This window comes from Phocoena phocoena, chromosome 1 (genome assembly GCF_963924675.1).
Source record: "Phocoena phocoena chromosome 1, mPhoPho1.1, whole genome shotgun sequence".
Lineage (NCBI taxonomy): Eukaryota > Metazoa > Chordata > Mammalia > Artiodactyla > Phocoenidae > Phocoena > Phocoena phocoena.
The window spans coordinates 108,713,003-108,738,170 of NC_089219.1; the positions used below are offsets into that span (position 1 = coordinate 108,713,003).

Here is a 25,168-nt window from a genome sequence, read left to right on the forward strand (position 1 = left end):
GATAAGCAATAAATATAATAAGAAAATTACCTAGTACTAGTAGCATAAGTGGTGATAAGTACTATGGAAAAAGGAAAAAGGAAACAAAAAATGGGATAGTTAACTGTGCCAAGCAGACTTCAGAATTAAATAGGGTGGCTGGGGAAGACTTCTCTGAGGTTAATTTTGAATAAAAATCTGAAGGAGTTAGGGAGCAAACCATGCACATATCTGGATGAAGAGCAATTCAGGCAGAAAGCAACAAGTACAAAGGCCTTGAGGTGAAATTATGCTTGGCATGTTCAAGGAACAACAAGGGGTAAGATCCTGGAGGTGAATGAGTGAAGAAAAGAGTAGTAGGTGAGATCACAGAGATAATGGAGTGGGGCAGATCTTGTAGGGCATTTTGCTCTGAGTGCTATGTAAAGCCAGTGGATAGTTTTGAGCAGGGAAGTGATACAACATTTCTGATGTGTTAACATGATCATGATGGCTACTCTGATGAAACTAGACTAAGTGAGGACAAGGTGGAAGCAAGAGAAAACAGTAAGACTACTAAAATAATCCAAGCATAAAGGTGATAGTAATGTAGGGTAGTGAGAAGCAGATGGTTTCTGTATATATTCTGAAAGTAGGGCCAATGGAACTTGCTGATTGGCTGGAGAAAAACAGAGGGGTTGAGGATGACTGAGATTATTGGCCTGCATAACTGTCAACTGAAAGAAAAATGTACAACATGAGAGTTGTGAGTTTAGTTTTATACAGGGTCTTACTGAGGGAGACACATGTTCAAGAAGCACTTGAAATGTGTTCCACCAGACTACAAAATGGGGGAGACTTATAAAGACAAAAACCACAAGGTTATAGTTAGTTACGTGAGTTCTTTATTAATAATTATAATTGGAGCTGGCAAGAAGTAAGGGTGCTTGTTTTTGGGGCGGTTTTTTTTGGCTGCACCACACGGCTTACACAATCTTAGTTCTGAACCCAGGCCCTGGCAGTGAAAGCGCCAAGTCATAATCACTGGACCGCCAGGAAATTCCCAAGGGTGCTTGTTAAATAAGGGTTGGTTGGGGTCCGAACTGGTTGCACGGTTACAAGGGGAGACCTTGAGACCATAAGGATGCAGTGGCATGTGTTGTTCTGAATATGACCAGTGGTGTCCTTGGGTTCTGTACAGTTCAAAGAAAGTTCAAGTTCTCGGTGGGGCAGAATTGTGTCTGAGACCAGATCCTCAATGACCTCCCAACTCCATTTTTGTATACCTGTACTGTGGTTACTCCATTATAATTTCAATTTATCACCAACTGTAAGAATATGGTTGCCATTAACTGAGATGAGGAAGACTGTGTTGGGAGCTGGTTTTTTGGGGATGGTGGTGGTTAGAATCAGGAGCTTAGTTTTCATCATGTAAGTTTAGGATGTCTACTATACATTTATGTAGCCAACTGGATATATTATTATATGTCAAGTAGCTGTATTGAACTCTGTGAGAAGCACTGTCACTCTTGTGGTCTTCACAGCAACCCTATGAGGTGGATTTTTTTTTTACAAGTGAGGAAAGAGAGGGCTTAAGTAACTTGCCTAATGTCGCAGCTAAAGTGGGAGAGCTGGAATACAACTACAGACACTGGCTTTAAAACTCGTGCTCTTGCTTAATCATTAAGTAATACTGAATCTCAGTGGATGCCTGACATATAGTAATAGACACTCAATAATTATTTGTTGCGTGAATGAATGGAAGAAAAAAACAGTAAAGGGGAGGGATGGGCTACTATCTTCAGAGTCCTCCTATACTCGTTTTCTTTCTGGGTGATCTCTGGCACCACTGCGAAGTTAGGTTAAAAGGGTAAGGAGGGGGCGGGGGGCGGCTAATGCTAGTGATCACGACTCTCGCAGGGCTACTTTCTATCACAAAGTCCAGGTTTAGCCCAAACGCAGAAGCCCCGTTTTTAGTTCTACCATGACCTTAGCGCACTTATTCTCCACACTAGGAATGCTACAAGTAGCCCAATTTATGCTTCAGGGAACATTAACTTTGCAATAACCTAGCTAACAGATTTACCTGGGGAAACCGAAGGAGGCAAGTAACGCGCAAGCGGAAAACTTTAAAGCGCCGCCACGCAGGCGCTCCGCCGCCGGGAAAGTACCCACTACGGCTGCGCGAATCGGCGGCCCCGCCCTCCCTCATCACGTGCCGTGGGACCGCGGCGTGGCGGCGGCAGTGGCAGTAGCGACGGCAGGCCATAGGGCGGTCAGAAGGTTTCCGGTTCCGGTGTAACGTTCGGGCTCCGTCTCAGGGGCTGAAGTTAGTGAGGTGAGTAGTGGCCCCGGGCCCGGAGAGGGTATCCTCGCGTCCTAGTGACTGGGGCTAGGGTTCAATCCAAGGGCAGGACAGAGGCGGGAAGGTTCAGTGGAAAGGAAGCTGAGAAAAGAACAAATTCTGTGGGAGAACGGGTTGGAATGAGATTGTTGAGAGGAAAAGGGCGGGGGCGGGAAAGGGACGAGCTGAGGAGACTACCTCTGAGATGAGGAGTTGGGGTAGAACGAGGCTGGGTTGGGGGCGGGTCAGAGAGACGGAAAGAGCAAAAAGAGAAGAATGGGGGTTTCAAGGAGGAAATTGGACTTGTAGCAAAGGAGAGCACAGAGTAAGGAAATGCTTCAGAGGATTAGAACCTGCTACCAGCTCATTCAGAGATCATTCTGACTTCATCTCCTTCCACACCATAACCACACCCCACCCCAGCCCCGCTCCACGCAGTTATTGTTGAATATTTGATTCGTGACAAAGCTAGTTACCGTTTGGAACTTTTATTTTGGCCACTGGCTGTTTAGTTTGCACGTTATCTTATGGAAGAATGGGTTGAAGTTGAGTACATTTGTTCATATGGTGCTTGGGCACACATTTCATCTGATAGACTTAGTTATGCAATCAATAGTTATTGAATGAATTAAGTGCCATATAGGAATGGCAGTCGTCCTCATTTTGTAAGATGAGTGAACCCAGTCTGAGAGGAATTACTTGTCAGAAGGCTGGTAAATGGTAGAGCTCGGTGTGAGCTCTTCATTCTCTGTGGTGTCTGAATATGCTTTTGAGCAATGCACATGTTGAGATTGATAGGCTCTACTGTTATCTCATGACGGGTAAATAGAGCCACTCTATTCATATAACATGTCACTGAGGCACAAAGTCTTTCACTCGTAGTTTCATGACTTTAATCTACTTGCTTCATATGGTTATACCAAAATTAAATACACTATTTAGCAACAGTTCTTACAGAGGATAAACCTGCCAAAAATGTAGAAGATAATCAGACTGTACCTTATAGGAGAAAAGGTGTCTTAAAACATCTTAAAAGATTGAATCCTAGATTGGACCCTGATGTGTGGCGCTGCTGGGAGGAGGTTAGCTTGGAATTGAGGTCAGTCTAGCTTATTGACTTTTAGGCAATATGGAGAAAATTAGGGAAATAAAAATTTTCTTTATGCTCATGAAGAGTTTTGAGATTTAAGTAGGAGATAAAAACGTAAACATGAATAAAATTTAAGAACTCTACTTACATTAAACAACAAATTAAAGATTGTTGTAGAGTCTTTTATGATGGTGTTTTCTCTATTAACCTAAAAAGTAGAATAAAAAAAAAAAAAGTAGAATAAAGGTGAAAAGAGAGAGAGTACATCCAAAATGAGGGTAATCTTTTCTGAACTGAGGGATTAGTTATGACAGAGACCCTGTAGAACATGAGAGAAAAGTATCTAGGTACAGAATTCCCACTGGGATGAATATGAGTACAGAGAAATGTGATAGAACAGTCTTAAGGATTATGAGTTTTAATATAGGATGACTGACCTGGATAAGCCCTCTCATTTGTGTCCCTTAAAAGAAGGCCTGGGTTAAGGAATGCTTGCCCAGAAGTAGGAAGAATAGAACGGCTGGGCTCTGAGTGGGCTTTTTCAGTCTTGTTTTCATGTTATATGCTTGCCAGTCCTTGTTGAATATGACAGAATCAAAAAAGAAGTTAGGACTCATTTCTCAGACTAGGTTATTCCCAAGGTTTGTTTGTTTATTCCATAGGTTTCACTGATCCACTGATACTTACTGAGTTAGGGTTAAAAATCAAACAGAATGTAGTCCTTTCTGTTTTGAAGTATGAGTTGTAGGGAAAGTATTTGGCTTGAAATGAAGTAGAAGAACTTGCCTAGGATTGAGAATAGAGGTGGGGAAGGCATTCCTGATATACTTACTGTTGGCATGGGGTCATTTTAGTCTTCTCCTGTCCTCTAACTTAACTCTTTACTGGTTTCTTTTTAGGTGCAGTATTGAATCCTATTTTGAGCTATCCTCCTTTTCCTGAAGAATGGCACTGTCTAAGAGGGAGCTGGATGAGCTGAAACCATGGATAGAGAAGACAGTGAAGAGGGTGCTGGGTTTCTCAGAGCCCACAGTGGTCACAGCAGCACTGAACTGTGTGGGGAAGGGCATGGACAAGAAGAAGGCAGCTGGTATGTACCTTTCTGAAACTTCTGGCTTAACATGTAGGATGACCCCAAATACTGCTTTGAACTTCCCCAAAATTCTCTCTGTTGGGAGTGTCTAAAAAAAGGTCAGGCCACAGTTTCCCTTGCATTATAATGGAAATAGCCTAAATAATTAATATTGCTTTTTCTCTTATTTTTTATACTATTTGTGACATATTTTGAATCTCAGACTGATTTCCTTTGACCACTGCACTGAGTTACCTAAATTATATTTACTTAGGAAATATACTTAAGTCAGATGGGTATGTTCAGATTCAGATCGACATCTAAACATATAGAAGTCTCTATAAAATACATGAAAAATGTTGAGGGAGGCAGATTTTGTTAAGGTAGTCTCCTCCAACTGCTGTTTGGGAAAAGTTAGAGTGGTTATTCATCTTAAACTTTGATGCTCAGCCTAAACAGGTTACTCTGGCTATGCTACTTCCTATGCCAAAAAATTATAACTATTTTTATCTCGTGGGGCAAGGTCATTCAGTGTAAGAGAATGTATGAGAATCCTACAAAGAACTTAAGAAAGCATTTCTCTCCCTCTTAGGGATAAAATTCCAGTGTTGGCATCTGTTGTATGCCTAGTATTGGACTAAGTACTTTTATGTTTTCAACCTTACCACCTCTTTTTTTCTTGCCAGACCACCTGAAACCTTTTCTTGATGATTCTACTCTCCGATTTGTGGACAAACTGTTTGAGGCTGTGGAGGAAGGCCGAAGCTCTAGGCATTCCAAGTCCAGCAGTGACAGGAGCAGAAAACGAGAGCTAAAGGTAGGTTACAGTTAACTATCTGACGAGCTTGGAGTGTTTTGAATGGTAACAAAGTTGCTGAGCTTACCTGGCTCACACTTTAATATCCACTATTAGAATACCTAATATTTAAGAGAGATACTTAGACATTGAAGTAGAGGTGGTGAACGTGTATTATCACCATCTTATGGTGATGAACTACCTAAGTTCATGGGTTGAAACGTTCCGAGGAAATAGTAGGTAGCTTTGTCCTTTTTCATATACAGTTAGGAGTTTTGGTTCTCATGTTTCCCTAAGTCTCTCTCTTTTTCTTTTTTTTCAATAAATTGATTGCTCTAAGATTTTATGCTTTGATTTACTTGAGGCCTAATAGATTGCTTCAGAATGTGACTTCACTGCTACCTGAGCCATAGACCTCATTGTTGGTCCTTTAGAGATATTACTCTGCAATGGACTTGTAGATGGGACACCTAACAGCAATTGATTTTTTACTGTGTGTCTTGAGAGCCTACTGTTTTCCACATAGCATATTGCCAGTCCTCTGGCCCCATGAGTGGAATACTTAAAGGGACCATCATTACCCCCCTTACCTCCTTCTCTTTTTATCCTATAGTTGCTGATTGGTCATGGCCTCTTTCAATATTAGCAGTGTCAAGTAGCTGATCTATCTCTTTTCTTTGTCTGTCTCTTAAAAAAAAAATCTTTTCTGTGACTCCCATCAAAAACCTTCCAAAGTGCTTTTGATATCCTGGCTATCCTTTTGTTTTTCCTGAGGCACAAGAGTGAATAAGACGTTTCTGCTTGGTCCCTGGCCAGGCTGTGGAACCAAGAGAAATAGAGATTTGTGTGCTTTTTGTGTTTAGGGTTTTGTAGGGTTATCAGAGGAATGAAAGATAGTCCTTGCCTTAAAGGAATTTGCAGTTTAAGGGTTGGGGGAATGGGAGGGCACAACAAAATACAGTCACAAATTATGAAATCTGAGTAGCAGTTTCATGTAAATTTTAGGGTTGACTAGAGTTTCAGACTTCCGTTGAATTTTGTTACATTTAAGGGGGAATGCTTGATCCATAGTATACATAGATCTGTAGAGTGAAGATTATGTTTTGATAGGGCGTGCTACTGTATAAGTGCTGAGGGCCTGCTGTGAATAAAGTGACTACATTGGGTGGGATTAATAAAAATGGTTTCTTGAAGGAGGTATCTAGATAGCCTTGGGATTCGGGTCCCATTTTGGTCCATTCAGTCCCCACCCCACACAATATATTATGGGAGAGTCCTTTTTCTTGAACTGTAGGAGTTCCAGGAAGCGCTCGCCCCTGGCCGAGGATATGTCCTTGCAAAACACGAGCCCTCCTAGTGAAGAGGGGATGTCACCCAAAGCCTACCACCGGTGTGTACATTTGCTTTTTCCCATTGTCCCTTCCAGTTGGCCACTCTTGGTCCTGTTAAGTTCACCTTGCAAATTAGTCAACATATTTGAGTTCCCATTGTTTGATGAGAACAAAGTGTTATTGGGGAATACTGAAAAAGAGAGAAAGCCCCTGTCCTGGAAGAGCTTAGACACTAGTTGGGAGAAAGTACGTACTAACATTGAAAGACTTAACACTTGGCAAACAGAATATCAGCAGTGTAATTTTACTTAGTATGAACCAAGCTCTTAAGCGCTAAAAGGATGTGAAACAACAGTTTGATCAGAGTGGGATGAGATTATTAATGAGAAAAACTTCCTGGAGGAGGTGAGTTTTAGGCAGGATTTGGACTGGGGGAAAAGTTGAGGGAGATCATTACAAATGTGGGCAGTAAGATGTGCAAAGACCTTGGGATGGGAACATTTATAAGCACATGGGATGAAATTTGTTTGACTGGAGTAGGAGAATAATGAAGTTGAGATGGGTGAGATGGTCCATTTGGTGGAGGGTCTAGAAGACTCTGGGAAAAGCCACAAAATGCTGATAAGGACTAGGATTATTCTTCCCTTCTCCCATGGGCAGGGATACAACTCTTCTTTCATCTTGGGTTCCCTTAGGAAGTGTTTGGTGATGACTCTGAGATCTCCAAGGAATCATCAGGAGTAAAAAAGCGACGGATACCCCGTTTTGAGGAGGTGGAAGAGGAGCCAGAAGTAATCCCTGGGCCTCCCTCAGAGAGTCCTGGCATGCTGACTAAGCTCCAGGTTAGTAATTAAGAACTGGAAGCGGTGGTTTTGAGAGTTGAAGAAGTAAGAGATGGATGGGTCCAGATTTATCGTGGCCTTAATTTGAATTAATTGTTAGCATTGGAAAAATTTTATATCCTGCTTTATGTTTCATCATTTCTTGGTTTAACCAGGAGTATTCCAGTTGAAGTCTTTTGAAATAGCATTTACTGAGCACCTATTATGTGGCAAGGAAGGTGTGTTACGTACATCGTTTGCCCAAATATCTACCTCACTGTGTCAGTAAGAAAATTATTGAAATGATTAGAACTTAACATGATGGCAGAGAAGTATTTCCTAATACTATAACACAGAAAAGGTATAATCCACTTAAATAATTTTGAGTTCACTTTGTATGTTTTTAATAGGAATTATCTGTGTATTTAAAATGGGCACTGTTAAAAAATTTGGGGGCTTCCCTGGTGGCGCATTGGTTGAGAGTCCACCTGCCGATGCAGGGGACACGGGTTCGTGCCCCGGTCTGCGAAGATCTCACATGCCGTGGAGCAGCTGGGCCCGTGAGCCATGGCCGCTGAGCCTGCGCGTCCGGAGCCTGTGCTCTGCAAAGGGAGAGGCCACAACAGTGAGAGGCCCACGTACCACCAAAAAACAAAAAACAAACAAACAAAACAAAAACAAAAAATTTTGATACCACATAAGTAGTAAATATTTCTTGTACCACTTAAAATTCGTTACAGGAGAAATAGAATATATACATATATATGGATGGGTGGGTGGATGGATGGATTTGCATATTATGTATGATATTTCTGAAAGGAAAGAAACTGATGGTGATGTTTTTTAATAGAAAATGGGGTGGAAGAATTCACAGTATACCCTTTTGTACTTTTTTGCATTTTAAACTATGTAAATATACCACCTATTCAAAAAAATGTTTAAAATAATTTTTTTAAAATATCTTGAAGCGCCTTGACACAGGACTCTTGGAAAACTCAAGAAGAGTTATTTGATCATGTCCTCAAAGCTTATTATTCTGAACTTCTTTAGGGCAGAGGAAAGTATTTACAGAGATTAGGAAGTAAGTCTTCACATTGTTGGCTCCCGTTACCCAAACTAGGAACTCAGGGACAAATAGGTGATTTTTTTTTTTTAAGTGTAATAATGTTTATGGGTTCTGTCAGTTTTGCATGCATTTTCTAAATGTTCACAGTTGCCCTGTAAGGTAGGTACCATTTTTACCCCTTTTAGACACTTGGAGGTTTAGAAATTAAATACCGTGTTCAAGGTCACACAAGCATTAAATGGCAGAGTTAAGATTCAAACTCAGGTTTCCCTGACTCCAGAGTCTTAATTAGCAAGCTATGTTACTATCAATACTTAACATGCCAATCCTGCCTCGGGAAGATAGGTTGAAAAATTCCAGTGCTCAGCTGTGTACACTTATCTTTATTACATTTTCTAGCCTGTGGTACAAGCAGAATATGATGGGGTCATTCAAAAATTTTTTGTTCTCTAAACCTGAAAGCCCTTTGAGTTTAGGAACCTGTATGAGAGAAATAAAAAGATGTTAACAGTTTTTCAACTTTTTCCCCCACTGAGAGCAGATCAAACAGATGATGGAGGCAGCAACACGGCAAATCGAGGAAAGGAAAAAACAACTAAGTTTCATTAGCCCCCCTACGCCTCAGGTATTGTAACCAGATTTCTCTGAAAATAAGAATCTTTAGCACAGAATTTCTTGCCACCCACTCAAATGAGAGTCCAGAAGATGACTGCATGTTCCACCCCCAATTTACCACAGTCTACCACTCTGTGGTGGGTGGTGGGGGGGTGGTCGGGGGAGATCTGCCTGCCTGTCTAATTTTTCTGATTCTGATTTCTTTTTCTCTATCTCACAGCCAAAGACTCCTTCTTCCTCCCAACCAGAGCGACTTCCAATTGGCAACACTATTCAGCCCTCCCAGGCCGCCACTTTCATGAATGATGCCATTGAGAAGGCAAGGAAAGCAGCTGAACTACAAGCCCGCATCCAAGCCCAGCTGGCACTGAAGCCAGGGCTCATCGGCAATGCTAACATGGTGGGCCTGGCCAATCTCCATGCTATGGGCATTGCTCCCCCGTGAGTACCTGTTTCATGGAACTCGTTTCTGAAGCTTGAGAAGCAATAAATACCTTTGAATGTTATTGATCCTCTTCTTGCAAGGAACTTAAATAATTTCTTAGATAGTTTCATATTTCTTACATATACTCAATAAATACCAATTGAATTTATTCTCTTGGTTACCTTATTGCAGAGTTTAATTATCTTCTTTTTACAATTCGTAGAACTGAAGTTAAGATTATTCCTCTAATATTGGAGCTAGGAATAGAGCTAGGTTTCCTGAATCCTAGGTCAGAACTATATCCATTAAACCACATTGAGTGAGACCAGATCTGAGAGTTCTCTACAACTGGGTAAAGGTGATAGACTTCATTTTTAACACCTTAATTGGTTTGCCATCCCCTGTCTGACTCAAGAATTAAGGAGTAAAGGAAAATATGATTCCAACTTCTTACCATTGTAATTTATAAGTTCATTTCATCTGATTGTACTCTATACTCAACTGTCCAGTTTGATAGTTTCAGTCAAGATGTTATTATTCACTGATGGGTTTATGTTCCTTAGAATTTTGTAACCTAGTTGTCTTTGTTGGGTTTTGATTTTTCCTTTTTTTTTTTTTTTTTTTTTTAATTTTATTTATTTTGGGCTGTGTTGGGTCTTCGTTGCTGTGCCGGGGCTACTCTTCATTGCGCTGTGCGGGCTTCTCATTGTGGTGGCTTTTCTTGTTGAGCATAGGCACGTGGGCTCAGCAGTTGGGCCTCACAGACTCTACAGCACAGGCTCAGTAGTTGTGGCGCACGGGCTTAGTTGCTCCGCAGCATGTGGGATCTTCCTGGACCAGGGATTGAACCCGTGTCCCCTGCATTGGCAGGCGGATTCTTAATCACTGCGCCACCAGGGAAGCCCTGTTTTTTATTTTCTGCTTGGTTTTTTTTTTGCTTGACTTATTGTTCCAAATGGGATTTATTCCTTTGTGGGCTATTTTTCAGGAAGGTGGAGTTAAAAGATCAAACTAAACCTACACCACTGATTCTTGATGAACAAGGTCGAACTGTAGATGCAACCGGCAAGGAAATTGAGCTGACACACCGTATGCCTACTCTGAAGGCCAATATTCGGGCTGTGAAGAGGGAACAATTCAAGCAACAGCTAAAAGAAAAGCCATCAGAAGACATGGAGTCTAATACCTTTTTTGACCCCCGAGTCTCAATTGCCCCTTCCCAGCGCCAGAGACGCACTTTTAAATTCCACGATAAGGGCAAATTTGAAAAGATTGCCCAGCGATTACGGACAAAGGTATCTGGCTTAGAATATAATCTAGAATTTTGAAGAAGTTAAGAAGGTGACAAAGGAAATTGAATATAGTCCTGAAATAACCGTCAACTCAGTTCTCTATGTTTTTGGCAATTAGATAAACAAGTAGTAAAGCAATGAGTAATTTTTAAAATACTATATTTTTTCCTGGAATACTTGATTTTTAGCTGATTTGTCTTCTCAGTTACTTACATTCTACTTAGGTGGAAATAAAATTGAATTTGAAAATTCTCCACATAAACGGTCAGTGGAGGGAAACCGTTGAGAACCCTCAGGGCAACTAATGAAAGCTAACCTGGTGTTAAAATTTACTGCAGACAGTCCACACACTTGGATAGTTTGATTGACTGTATATTTGATGACTTTTACCTTCTTGTTTTCATCCTCTCAGAATGAGGTTTTTCATAAAATTCCATTTCTGCATATTTGCTGCAGGCAGGCACTGTGGGGTAAAGGGCTAGTGATGAGAGTGAAATGTATGTAAATCAACCAAGTAAAGGATAAAGTAAAGCAGAACAGCTCCTTTTTCTAAGCTTTCAGAAAGTATGAATTTGTTGCATTAGATGTAAAGAGTTCAACAAGGGAGTGTTTTAAAGTTTGGGATTCTACTACTTCCCTGTTTTCTTTGACTTCAATTTATCTTGTCTTGTCTTTAGGCTCAACTGGAGAAGCTGCAGGCAGAGATCTCACAGGCAGCTCGAAAAACAGGCATTCATACTTCAACTAGGCTGGCCCTCATTGCTCCTAAGAAGGAGTTGAAGGAAGGTGATGTCCCTGAAATTGAGTGGTGGGACTCTTATATCATCCCCAATGGCTTTGACCTGTGAGTTTGTTGGTTAATACCTTTTAATAAGGCTAGAGTTTTAATGGGAAAGATGGTACTTGTGCATTAAGTAAAAAATTTAAATCCAAGGAAGATAGATAACCATATACAAGCTCATATATTTGTAAAGAATATGTTGTATGGGTTGTTTTAGTTTTTTCGGTTAATGTAGGAGGATTGGGCACATATAGCCTAAATAATCTATACAAATCTGTAAAATTTCTGCTTGCTTTGTTATACATTGTTATTTGTTTTTACCATATTTGTTTTCTTAATTACCTTCTTTTGCTACTTATAATAGGTGTTTAACATTTCTTAAAGATCCAGTCCTAGAATAGAGCAAGGATTCTTAGTTGATGGGGGAGAGAATGATAAATAAAGCGTATAAGAAACATTTGGAAAGCTTCAATCATATCTGTTCCATTATTCTGATACATGGCTTTAGGAGACTGTCTCAGCCTTTCCTTATGCTTCCTTTGTCAGCCTCTGTCCCAGCGAATTATTGTTACTAATGAGAGAATATGGTGTCCATCAGAGGTGTTAGGGTAGAAAAAAAAGGTTGACAATGACTGGTGTAGAGAATGCATCCAACCTTAGTGGGACCATTTTGTCATCTTGAAAATTATAAGTAATATATTACATATTATAGACATGCAAATACTGTAAAAAGTTCTAGAATGCATTATGGGGGGGTGGATTTTTTCATTGTGTTTCTGAGATTCCCTCTCTCTTGGAATCATCTCTACCCACATATCCTGTTTTCCCTTCTTCCTCCAATTTTAGTACAGAGGAAAATCCCAAGAGAGAAGATTATTTTGGAATCACAAATCTTGTTGAACATCCAGCCCAGCTCAACCCTCCAGGTAATGTAGAGATTACTCAATCAAAGCTCTAGAGAAGTATTAGCCAATAGAAATTTATGTGATAATGGGCATGTTCTCTGTCTGGGCTGTCTATACTATAGCTGCTGTGCACACATGACTATTGAGAACTTGAAAACCAAGTTGCATTAATACAGCTGAGGGACTGATTTTTTAATTTTATTCAATTTAAATTTAAATGTAAATAGTAAATGTAGCTAGTGGCTACAATGTTAGACAGTGCAGCTGTAGAGCATTGAGGTCTAATCTATAGATGGCCTCACTGATGTATATTACAAACTGGGCTTTTGCCATAGTGTTGACTCCCAACTCTAGTCTAGTACACCACCATTAAACTCCTGGCCTTCTTCAATCTTCTTTTTCTTCAGCCTTTCTCTTTATCATTTTTGTAGTGAAAGTCTGTTGGCTCAGTCAGAAGAGATGGGTTTTAGTTGTGGCTGTGAACTGGCTGAATCCCTTGGGTAAATCACTTATAATACAGAATTTCCTCATATGTAGAGATAATACTGATATTCCCTCTTAAGCAATCACAGAAGATTTTAACATTTTCATCAAATTTGAGATGAATAGAGGAGGTTAGTTTTTACTCAGTACATTTACTCAGTAAATTTGCTTGCCAGTATCTCTAATAAGTTCAGAAAAATAGATTGAGACCCTGTGATAATAAAAGAATAATAATCATTGAATTATACTTAATCAGAATGTACTTAGCTGTCATCAGCATGAATCATTAGAAGAAAGTGGGGGATTTTGTTTGTTTTAACAAATTGAGTAAATCTGCTTTGGGAGCTCAGAAGATTTTTCCCAATCCCTATGACTCTTAAATTATAAATTTCTTAGTGTTGGCCAGTGGTTTTCAAATTGTATTCCATAGGCACGTTGAGGTTCAGTAAGTAGGATCCAAATGGGATTCTGGATACCCCCCACCTACTCCAAATCCTCACACAGAGCAGCCGGAGCAGCTCTAATTTTGTTTTCTATATTTGCCACATTTCAGTTTATAAAAGGGTTCAACTGCTTAAAGAAAAACAAGTTAGAACATTACTCATGAAAGATAAGAATGCTTTTGAGGGGCTTCCCTGGTGGGGCAGTGGTTAAGAATCCGCCTACCAATGCAGGAGACATGGGTTTGAGCCCTTGTCCGGGAAGATCCCACATGCCGCAGAGCAACTAAGCCCATGCGCCACAACTACTGAGCCTGCGCTCTAGAGCCTGCGAGCCACAACTACTGAAGCCCATGTGCCTAGAGCCCGTCCTCCACAACAAGAGAAGCCACCGCAATGAGAAGCCCTCACACTGCAACAAAGAGTAGCCCCCACTCGCCGCAACTAAAGAAAGCCTGCGAGCAGCAATGAAGACCCAAGGCAGCCAAAAATAAATTAAAAAAAAAAAAAGAATGCTTTTTAAAGACATAACTATAATACCATTATCACGACCTAAAATTAACTAAAAGCAAACTAGAGGTCCTTTCTTTCTCCTTTTTGTTTTTATCTTAATTGGAGTATAGTTGATTTACAATGTTGTGTTAGTTTCAGGCATACAGCAAAGTTAATCAGCTACACATATACAGATATCCACTATTGTTTAGATTCTTTTCCCATATAGGCCATTACAGAGTATTGAGTAGAGTTCCCTGTGCTATACAGTAGGTTCATATTAGTAGTGTGTATATGTAAATCCCAGTCTTCCAATTTATCCCTTCCCGCTTATCCCCTGGTAACCATAAGTCTGTTTTCTACATCCGTAACTCTGTTTCTGTTTTGTAGATAAGTTCATTTATACGCTTTTTTCAGATTCCACATATAAGTGATATCATATATTTGTCTTTCTCTGTCTGACTTATTTCACTCATTATGACAATCTCTAGGCCAATCCATGTTGCTGTAAAGTTCCTTTTAATGTGATTGATATTCACCTGTATCCCACTAATATGCTTATTGCTTTGGTACATTCATTTCTCTGCCTGACAGTCGACAATGACACACCAGTTACTCTGGGGGTATATCTGACCAAGAAGGAACAGAAGAAACTTCGAAGGCAAACAAGGAGGGAAGCACAGAAGGAGCTACAAGAGAAAGTCAGGCTAGGCCTGATGCCTCCTCCAGAACCCAAAGGTACGTATCTTAGAGGCAGGGAAGAAAGGATGACAAGTTTATCTCTGTCATTCTAGAGGAACTTTAGCATCTCTCTATATTTGGGTGCTTTTTGTTTCTCAGAATCATTCATTGGTTCTTCCTTTCCTAAATTTTCTATTGTCTTTGCTTATTAAGACAGGTCAACATAGTTATTGTAGATGTCATTTAAGGCTTTTTTTTTTTTTAACTAATATTGACCATAAAACATTCCTATACGCCTGGAAGAATAATAGGCTTGAAATTCATGAAGATAGTAGTTGGAGTATTTGCATAGAGTTGTTATGTACATAATTCTTAAATGTTTGAAAAATGAAAATGCAGTTTAAAAAACCTCACTCCTGTAGTTTCCATTATCAGTTAGTAATATTTTGAGTGAGCACTGTTATGTATAGGATCTTTCACTAAATGCTATGATGAGAGTGAAAAATGCCAAAGGGCTTCCCTGGTGGCGTAGTGGTTGAGAGTCCGCCTGCCGATGCAGGGGACACGGCTTCGTGCCCTGGTCCAGGAAGATCCCACATGCTGCGGAGCGGCTAGGCCCGTGAGCCATGGCCGCTGGGCCTGCGCGTCTGGAGCCTGTGCTCTGCGACGGGAGAGGCCACAACAGTGAGAGGCCCACGTACCGCAAAAAAAAAAAGAAAAAAAAAAGCCAAAGAAATTAAGTTCCTTGTCTTTCGTAAATTTTCAAACAATGTGAATAAATGCATACCAGTTATTTAGATTAATTATGTGACTTCCCTCAAATGCTGAATTAATTGGATGGGCTTTCAAGGTAAGAGTATTTGGAGGAGGTGAGTTTTGAGCAGAGATTTGAAATAGGTGAATGATATGAATTAGTAGAGAAGAGATTGACAGGTTATCCCAGCTGGAGTAATGACTTATGAGATTGATTTCTATCATCTCTTCACTGCAGTAAGAATTTCAAATTTGATGCGAGTATTAGGAACAGAAGCTGTTCAAGACCCCACGAAGGTAGAAGCCCATGTCAGAGCTCAGATGGCAAAAAGACAGAAGTAAGTGCCATGGGATTGGGTGGAAACCCAGGGCAAGTACCTTTCCCAGACTCTTCTGGGGGATCCATATTTGGAGGGAGGGGAGAGTTCTCCGTTGCTCTCTCTTTCCCTCAGCCCTGCCTCTGATCTTCAATGCCTTTCTCACTTGTGGATGTCCTTCCTGTCACGACAGAGCGCATGAAGAGGCCAACGCTGCCCGAAAACTTACAGCAGAACAGAGAAAGGTCAAGAAAATTAAAAAGCTTAAAGAAGACATTTCACAGGGGGTACACATATCTGTTTATAGGTAGGTGTCCAAACTGGGCCAGCCTTTTCCTTAGAAATACCAAAACATTTTCCAGGTGATTGAGGCAGAATCACTGGTGTAAAGCATACCTAATAGCAGCTCTACTCTCTTTTAACGACCCTAGTGTAAATCAAGAGCTAGTAGATCTTTTTCATTGGTGAGGGTTAAAAACTTAGTCTTCTATCTCTGAGGTCTTAGTGAACTAACTAGTTCTGAAGAATGAATGAACGAATATGCTTATTCAGGCCAAGATGTGAACTAGGGATCATTCATACTTTATGAAGCATAAAATATTATTTTTTTAGGAAGCATTAAAAGTTTTTTTCCTCAGTTAACTATATCCTTATCCTAATGTATTGCAGTAATCCTTTTATTCCCACTCCAAAGTGGACTTTATTTATTTATTTATTTATTTTTGATTTATTTATTTGTTTTTATTTTTGGCTGCATTGGGTCTTCGTCGCTGCGTGGGCTTTCTCTAGTTGTGGCGAGTGGGGGCTACTCTTCATTGCAGTGTGCAGGCTTCTTGTTGTGGCTTCTCTTATTGTGGAGCACAGGATCTAGGCACTCAGGCTCAGTAATGGTGGCGCACGGGTTTAGTTGCTCTGTGGCACGTGGGATCTTCCCAGACCAGGGCTCGAACCTGTGTCCCCTATTGGCAGGTGGATTCTTAACCGCTGCATCACTAGGGAAGCCCTGGACTTTCCATGTTGTAAATATTTTCTACCTTTTGTGTTGATTTAATGTTTTCATTTTATTCTTTTATGTCAAGTACATGTGTATCTTCTGTTTAGACGTGCTCCTGTTTAGTTCTTTATTATAAAAACGGCACATTATAAAAGTAGTGAATGCTTACTAAGATAAAAAACATTCTAACAATACAGAAGGACATTTACTGAAAAAGTCCCCTTCCTATTCTCTGATCCCTTAGGACCACTCACTGTGGGTAATTGCCACTGACAGTTTTTCGTATATTCTTCAAGAAATTTTTCAGGCATAGCATTGTGACTACTTTATATTATAAGCATCTAGAGGGCAAAGGATTTGTTGGTCTTTATACTGTCAAGAACAACTAGCATATAAATATTTTTGGATGATGGTAAATATCTCTCCTTCATTCTTAGAGTAAATTTTGATTACCTGCTATTTGTTGTAAAGTGTACAGTGCTAGACTTTGAAGAAGTTTAAGACAGTAGAAATACTTCTGGATTCATCAATTCTACCTTTAAGCATTAGTATATTTGCTTACTCCAAATGCCTTTGTTTTTAGAGAGAAAACTATTTTGGATCCATTTTTATTTGCCATTCCATTCAGGCAGCTGCTGATGCTAAAATGAAAGCCATAACTAAACTTTCCCTTCTCCAGAGTTCGAAATTTGAGCAACCCAGCCAAGAAGTTCAAGATTGAGGCCAATGCTGGGCAGCTGTACCTGACAGGGGTGGTGGTACTGCACAAGGATGTCAACGTGGTAGTAGTGGAAGGGGGTGAGTCTGAAAAAATTGAGGCAACCGTAGGCCTTGAAGTGATTAACATGGTGGGAAGAAAGGAGAAAAAGATAGTATTTTAGAGCCATACCTGGGTTTAGTATCTTGGGCCTCTGTTTCTGTGTTTATTGGAGTAGAAGGACCTAAGATGTGGTTCCTGGGATTGCTTCAGCTACCACATTAATGTCTAAGCGTTGAATGCACACAAACGTTCTTTCTACCCCATTGTCTTCCACAACTCTGGCAAAATTCTCCTTCTTTGTTTCTAGGCCCCAAGGCCCAGAAGAAATTTAAGCGTCTTATGCTGCATCGGATAAAGTGGGATGAACAGACATCTAACACAAAGGGAGATGGTGAATGGGGGTTAGAGGGGATTAAGTGGGAGGTGGGATGGTACTCTGTCCATTCATCTGTTCCCTCTCTCTGACACTCTTGCAAATACCAGATAATGTTTAAGAATTTTAGAAAGACCCATTTGGACTTTAAGCATGCTAGACATTCATACAGTATTTATTATATGATCATATACATGAGTATTAGTTATTCTCCTGCCTGTCCTTTAAGGCCTTTCTACTAGCTGATTTCCCTGTTAGCCCAGACTCTGGATACTGGCTACACGAGTGTATTTAGTTTGTGAAATTTCAGCAAGCTGCGCATTCATATGTGCATTGTCTATATTATATAATTTTTTGTGGTTTTTTTTTTTTTTTAATTTTTTGACAAAAAGTTTTTTAAAGGATTGAGAGCAAAAAATATTTTTCAGATCAAAAAAAGCTCTCTGCTTCATTCAAGAAAATAAACTTTTATTCTTTTGCCCAAGTTTATCTAGTATATTTATTTGACATCCTTCAGGCCATCTTCTTCCATCAATATTCATTCTTCCCTTCTTTGAAGACCTGGGTTAGCATTTAACATATGCAGAGAACCTTACTTTTCTTAACTTTGGCCCTTCTATACTTTTCGTTCTTCCCTATTTTTGTACTTAAAGTATACTTTTTACTATAATTGACCTATATTTTATTTTGTTTTGCAAGTATTCCTAAGATATTTTCATTCATTATATCTGTCCTCCTTCATTAGACTAAAAACTCCTTGAGAATGGACTCTTATCATTTTGGCATCTGAAGTGCTTAGGACAAGTTTTTATTGTTCTTTTATTTATCTCCCTATTCCCAGTACCTGTCACAGCTCTTGACACGTAATTGGTCCTCAATACATGTTTGTTGAATTAATTAATGTCCCTACCTGTTTGGAGATTTCAGTCTAATTGGGGGGAAATAAAGAGTAACAGAAGACATTTGATCCCAATACATGAGAAAAGGTGATGATATTTAAAAGAATTTGGGTAGGCTTGAATACTGTTTGTTTAGAACCTAAATCTTGATGTCTGATCTAAGTCTAGAGCAAGATTTAGCTATATTGTCTTTTCCAGATGATGAGGAATCTGATGAGGAAGCTGTGAAGAAAACCAACAAATGTGTACTAGTCTGGGAGGTAGGTGATTAAACACTGAAGCAGGACTTTAGCTAATTCCTGATTGTTTATGTTATGCAAATGGAGCAATATAATGGTAAAACTAAATAATGACTAATCCCTTAAGGAATTTGTATTTCTTTTTGGAATTCATTGTTAAGTATTTGGCAGCAAATCCTTCCTGATTATATTTTAGTTAAATTGATGGGTATATAGTTTATAACATCTGGGGAAAAGTATGGAAACTGGTGGCAAGAATACAAATTCTCGATTTATTTATTTCACAGTCATGGATATGAGACTTGGAAAGAGGGAAATGAATTGGAGAATTTTTCTTTGGATATAGTGAAAGAAGTACTAGACTTAATACAAAGTTGGGAGTCTGGGCAGTATCACTGTGTAACTGGGCAAGACACTTAATGTCGAAAACTGTTGCTTTGTCTATAAAATGTGGATATTATTTTCTCCCTATTGTCAGTTTTATTTTGAGAACCTAATTTGATTATTATGTAATGATGCTTTGCAAAAATGTAACTAAATCACTCTTAAAATGGAATTTTTTTATGGTTATACAATTCTTTCATCCCTCAAATTTTCTTAGTGAGCCACACTATTCTGAAGAATGAATGAATGAGTGAATATGCTTGTTCAGGCCAAGTAGTGAACTAAGGATCATTCACCCTTTGTGAAGTGTAAAATATCATCCTATTTCTCCAGGAAGCATTAAAAGTTTCTTTCCTCAGTAACTATATTCTTATCCTGATGTACTGCAGTAATCCTTTTATTCCCACTCCAAAATACATTTTATACATTGTAAATATTTTCTACCTTTGTGTTGATTTAACGTTTTCATTTTATTCTTTTAGGTTGCATGCGCGTGTGTATCTTCTATTTTTTAAATGTGCTCGTATTTAGTAACTAGTTCTTTATTATAGAAGTAGTACTTTGGGACTTCCCTGGCAGTCCAGAGGTAAGACTCCGCACTTCTCCTGCAGGGGGTGTGAGTTCGATCCCTGGTCAGGGAACTAAGATCCCACATGCCATGCAGCATGGCCCGAAAACAAAAAAAGTAGTACTTTACTACCAAAGTAGTGAATGCTCATTAAAATAAATTCTGACAACACAGAAGATCACTTACTGAAATAGTCCCTTCCAATTCACTCATTTTTTAAGACCACTCTATAGGTAATTGCTACTGTTTTTCATGTATCCTTCTGTCTTACCCCAGATTCCTCCAATTTATGCATACTAAGTAGGTAATAATAACCATAATAACTGTTTCTGTGTCTCATAAGTCCCCATCTGCATATTTAATATCCCCCAGCCCCTTCACCTCTTTAAAATTCTGTTCCATTTATCTCTGAGAGTCCTCAGGAATTATTTCTCAGGTTCAGAAATAAGCCAAGTTGTGCTTTAGCCTCCTTTTTGGAACCTGATCCCTGAAAGCCTCTAGCACTTTGTGACTGCCATTGCAGCTAGTCCCTTTGGTGAGAATGCGGTTCCAGTAAGTACTGAATGTTTCTACTGTAGTTGTCTGCAGGTTATCCCCCTTGGCTCCCATTCCTCTCTCCCCCGAACCCCTGTATTGTTCTTTGTCACTGGGCCCCAAAACCTCCTGCCTATATACATGGTCTCACTAAGTCTTATGAAAAGAGTCCTTTTAGCCTCTAACTCCTTTCTCCTTAAATGCCCAAATCTGGAGGCCTGGTGGGAGGCAAGTTCATCCCATCTCACCCTCCCTAGTCCTTCCTGACTTACTCTTCCATCCAGGCACCAGAGCACAGAACTCCTCATCTTCCATTCAGTCAAAAAAACAAACCCATATAAAGTCATGAAAACTCAGCAAATATCCAAGGGGGTGGAGGTTAGAATTGTTTGTTTTGTTTTGTTTGTTTAATATTTATTTAGGCTGCACCAGTTCTTAGTTGCAGCGCTCGGGATCTTTTATTTGAGGCATGCGGGATCTTTAGTTGTGGCATGTGGGCTTCTTAGTTGCAGCATGCATGCAGGATCTAGTTCCCTGACCAGGGATCGAACGCGGGCCCCCTGCATTGGGAGCATGGAGTCTTACCCATGGGACCACCAGGGAAGTCCCTAGAATTGTTTTTACCATAAAATTATGTTCAGGTAGGCACATTGCTACACAGGTGTTACTAGGTTTTATAAAGGAATATTATATCTGATTTAAATTAGAAACTGCAGTGTTTTTATTAAAAATTTTGTCTCTTTCCCAGGGTACAGCCAAAGACCGGAGCTTTGGGGAGATGAAGTTCAAACAGTGCCCTACAGAGAACATGGCTCGGGAGCATTTCAAAAAGCATGGGGCTGAGCACTACTGGGACCTTGCGCTGAGTGAATCTGTGTTGGAGTCCACCGACTGAGACTACTGCAAGCCCTTGCCTCTCCCTTCTTGCCTGTGTCTCTTCAGTCCTCTCCCTTATTCTACTTCCAAACCCAGCCCTACTTGTGTGTGTGATCTCAGAACTGTGCCAGGCTGACATTGGGACAAAGGGAGAACACCTTGCTTCCTTCCCCAGACAGCCTGGTGCTGCCCTTTATTCCCCTTATGTGAATATGATTAAAGAGTTATTTTTAAAGTCGGTATGATATTTTTCACAACGTTCAAAGGTATTGGAGTTTGGGTCTTCAGGTGATCTTTTCTCCAGACTTCTAGCAATTGCTGTGGAAAAAGAAAATTTTGTCATTGATATTTATGAATATATAAATGGATGAACGAATGGATGGATGATTGGATAATGGAAATTTCTGACCTCATCTTAGAGTAAGAATGATAAATATTGTTTTCCTGGAGCAGAGTGAAGAAGGAAAAGGTATTAAGTGGATAGGGGAGAGGGAATTTCCATCTCCTAACCTTCGGTGGATAGTCACGAGGTTCAGATTACTTCTGGTCTTGGCTGAGTAGTCTTAACAGGAAATTAGTTCCTCATATGGGTGAATATATGAGAAGGTATGTCGTGGGTGAAACGGACACAGAAGGAGAGTCCAAAGAGGATGTTATGGGTCAGTCTGTAAAAGGGAATAGGATTTGGGAATTTAGCCTATTTCTTCTCTTTACTAATTAAAGAAACCAATCCTTTTCTAAAAGACAATGTGTAATTTCTTTTTCCCACCCACCCCCAAGAATCTGACAAGATGCAGTTCTGTTTAAGCATTTAATGTTTCTGGTTTGATTTTAGGAGTATTTGGGTCAGAATAAGTATCCATAGAAGTCCAAAATTCTTACCATAAATATCGTTCCAGTTCATGTTGCCTGTTGAGGATGTATTGAGAATGGATTGAATATAGAAGCCATTAGAGTTCCTCCCTGCTAATTGGAGTTTACTAGGAAGTAGTGTCAGAATGAATACTTGACCAGAAGTTAAAACATTCTATGTTATCAAATTAACCCCTTTAAAAAAAATGTGGGGGGCTTCCCTGGTGGCGCAGTGGTTGAGAGTCCGCCTGCCGATGCAGGGGACGCGGGTTCGTGCCCCGGTCCGGGAAGATCCCACATGCCGCGGAGCGGCTGGACCCGTGAGCCATGGTCGCTGAGCCTGCGCGTCCGGAGCCTGTGCTCCGCAACGGGTGAGGCCACAACAGTGAGAGGCCCGCGTACCGCAAAAAAAAAAAAAAAATGTGGGGACTTCCCTGGTGGTCCAATGATTAAGACTCCATGCTCTCAAGGCAGGGGTCACGGTTTGGATCGTTGGCTGGGGAACTAAGATCCCACATGCTACATGGCATGGCCAAAAATAAATAAAATTTTTAAAAATTAAAAAGTTACTGTTTCAGGCCCTAGTTAGAGTTCTAATTATAAGGCAGTATTAGAGAGTGCTAGGATAAAAAAGGTGGAAAGAGACAAGGGACTGCAAAAGGCCTTAAGGAAAAACTATACAACCTCTTTTTTAGAGATAAGCAAACTATAACCCAGACAGATGACATTACTAATTCCTAGAGCAGGAAGAAACCTAAAAAAAAGCCTATATCTGTGAGACTTAGGAGCTAGAGAATTGATATTTCGTGATTTAAGCAAATCCAGGGGAAAACATTGTCAGAAGTAAGTGCTTTTGCTTTTATTAAAGGATTTATTACAAACATGAGTGTAAATTTATACACAACTTCAAAAATGTATTGTTTGCTGAAGACCTAAAAGGAGTCTTTTTGTTCATTATAAAGTTCAGTAAGTTCCCTACATTAAAGAATGAGCTCCAGGGCTTCCCTGGTGGCGCAGTGGTTGAGAATCTGCCTGCTAATGCAGGGGACACGGGTTCGAGCCCTGGTCTGGGAGGATCCCACATGCTGCAGAGCAACTAGGCCCGTGAGCCACAACTACTGAGCCTGCGCGTCTGGAGCCTGTACTCCGCAACGAGAGGCCGCGATAGTGAGAGGCACGCGCACTGCAATGAAAAGTGGCCCCCGCTTGCCACAGCTAGAGAAAGCCCACGTACAGAAACGAAGACCCAACACAGCAAAAATAAATTTAAAAAAAAATTCCATTCCGAAAGCACGTTCATAAGTCCACAATTTGTTCGTACATCCAACAAAACCCAATTCACAATTGCTGTACTGTAATCGGCTTGTAATACTTTTCACACAGTAATACATAACAAAACATTTTGAATCTTACGGTACAGTACCTTGAAAAGTACAGTAGTACAGTACAACAGCTGGCATACAGGGGCATGTTTGCATCTTTGAAAGTTCTGAACTTGAACGTTCGTCTGTAGGGGGCTTACTGTACCCATAGTGAGACTTAATCCTTGTTTTAAGTCTTAACTCCCTGTGCTTCAGGGTGGTGGTGGTTTTTTAATTTATCTGATCCTGTACTGTATTAAGCATTGTGCTCGATAGGCATTGCCTCCTTTATCAGAACAAATTTATGAGGAAAGTAGATTTTAGAGGTGAGAAATTTGAAGCTAAGAGTAAGTAATTTGCTCCAAGGTTATGGCTAGTAAGTGATGGAGTTTAATTTGAACCCAGGTTTGACTAGAACCCAAACTTAGTCCCTACACATGATGCTTCATTTGTGAAATAGGTGGTAGGGACAGATGTGTTCTTTCAGATGAATGCTAGACTCAAAATAGTTCCTATCTTGGGATGCTGTTATCACTTAGAATACATTGTGAACTTTAGTAATTTCTTTCATAATCTGAAGTTATATCTTTAGTTAACGGCAGTTATTTGTCCTCTGTAGCGTTCTGGAGAGAACTTTAAAAGTCATTTGGAATTTATCATGGAGAATTAAGTGAAATGATCAAGGTAGATAATAGCTTTCTTTGTTAAAAAATGCAAATATAAAGTTACTGGACTGATTTGTTCTTCCTATATGTGGCTTACCTTGATGAATTTCCAGAAATATCTTGAACAATGGCAATATCATTGTAATATAGGTACCAAATAATTATTTTTGGATAAGACAATTCAGTCATAACTAACACTGTTTAGCAATCAGGGTGCTTTTGCATGTTATTCAATGCAATATTCTGTAGTTAACATACATGTAATTTTATTCAGGGCAGAAAATGCTACTGTTCAAAAGACTCGATCCAGTTGGAATGATCAGGGAAGTTGGCCTGAAAGAGGCAATTTAAGATAGTTCTTGAAAGATAGGTAGAATTTTGGTAATAGAAGAGGATATTTTAGGCAGAATTAATTATAAATAGAAAATTACAGGATATATTTAAGGAAAAGGAACAGTTTGGAGCCCAAGGAACCTTGGAGGAAAGGCATTTGAGATAATACTGGGAAGTTAGATTGGAACCATTGTGGAGGGTCTTAAAAGTTAGGGCTTTTACTTAACTTGGTACATAACAAGGAAGAAGTTTTTTGGTTTTGTTTTTTGAGTAGGGGGAAACTAGGAGATTAGTCTGGTAATATATATAAGCTGAAGAGATATACTAGGAAGCTGATCGTGATGCTGTTGATATGTAGAAAGGTGATAATCTTTAGGTAGAGGGCAAGGGGAATGAAAAGAAGGGAATTCACGCAAGAAATATCTAGGTAGAAGTCTACAAGATTTGATAACTAGTTGAAGGGGTAGAATCAAAGGTAACTAGGATATCCAACTTGAATGAATGCAGGTGATAAATTTAATCTTTGGGAGAGAATGAGCATAAAAATGAGAGAAGGGCTAAAAATGGAACTTTGGCAAACACAAGGGGGTAAGAAAACTAGCAATGGGCGGAGAAAGGATCCATTTAGTGGGATCTGATTAATGATTGTATATTTAACAGAAGCAAAGG

The 25,168-nt window shown here is 39.8% G+C and overlaps 1 protein-coding gene across 1 annotated transcript; it reads left to right on the forward strand.

The window, feature by feature from the left end:
* The first annotated feature begins 2,253 nt into the window (after nt 1-2,253).
* PRPF3 (pre-mRNA processing factor 3) lies at nt 2,254-21,523 on the forward strand. Its single transcript, XM_065873736.1, has 16 exons — nt 2,254-2,296; nt 4,292-4,482; nt 5,151-5,281; nt 7,287-7,433; nt 9,020-9,103; nt 9,314-9,534; nt 10,506-10,812; nt 11,487-11,653; nt 12,437-12,516; nt 14,505-14,648; nt 15,583-15,682; nt 15,855-15,968; nt 17,335-17,453; nt 17,723-17,806; nt 18,886-18,947; nt 21,161-21,523. The coding sequence occupies exons 2-16, from the start codon at nt 4,338-4,340 to the stop codon at nt 21,305-21,307; spliced, it is 2,052 nt and encodes a 683-aa protein (XP_065729808.1). The 5' UTR covers nt 2,254-2,296; nt 4,292-4,337; the 3' UTR covers nt 21,308-21,523.
* The last annotated feature ends 3,645 nt before the right edge of the window (nt 21,524-25,168 follow it).

Bases quoted from the DNA above. Each gene is read 5' to 3' on its own strand.
- PRPF3 (XM_065873736.1), top strand. From the start codon at position 4,338: ATGGCACTGTCTAAGAGGGAGCTGGATGAGCTGAAACCATGGATAGAG. The intron at 9,104-9,313 runs GTATTGTAACCA...TCTATCTCACAG, and splicing joins TTAGCCCCCCTACGCCTCAG to CCAAAGACTCCTTCTTCCTC. The intron at 17,807-18,885 runs GTGAATGGGGGT...TGTCTTTTCCAG, and splicing joins ATCTAACACAAAGGGAGATG to ATGATGAGGAATCTGATGAG.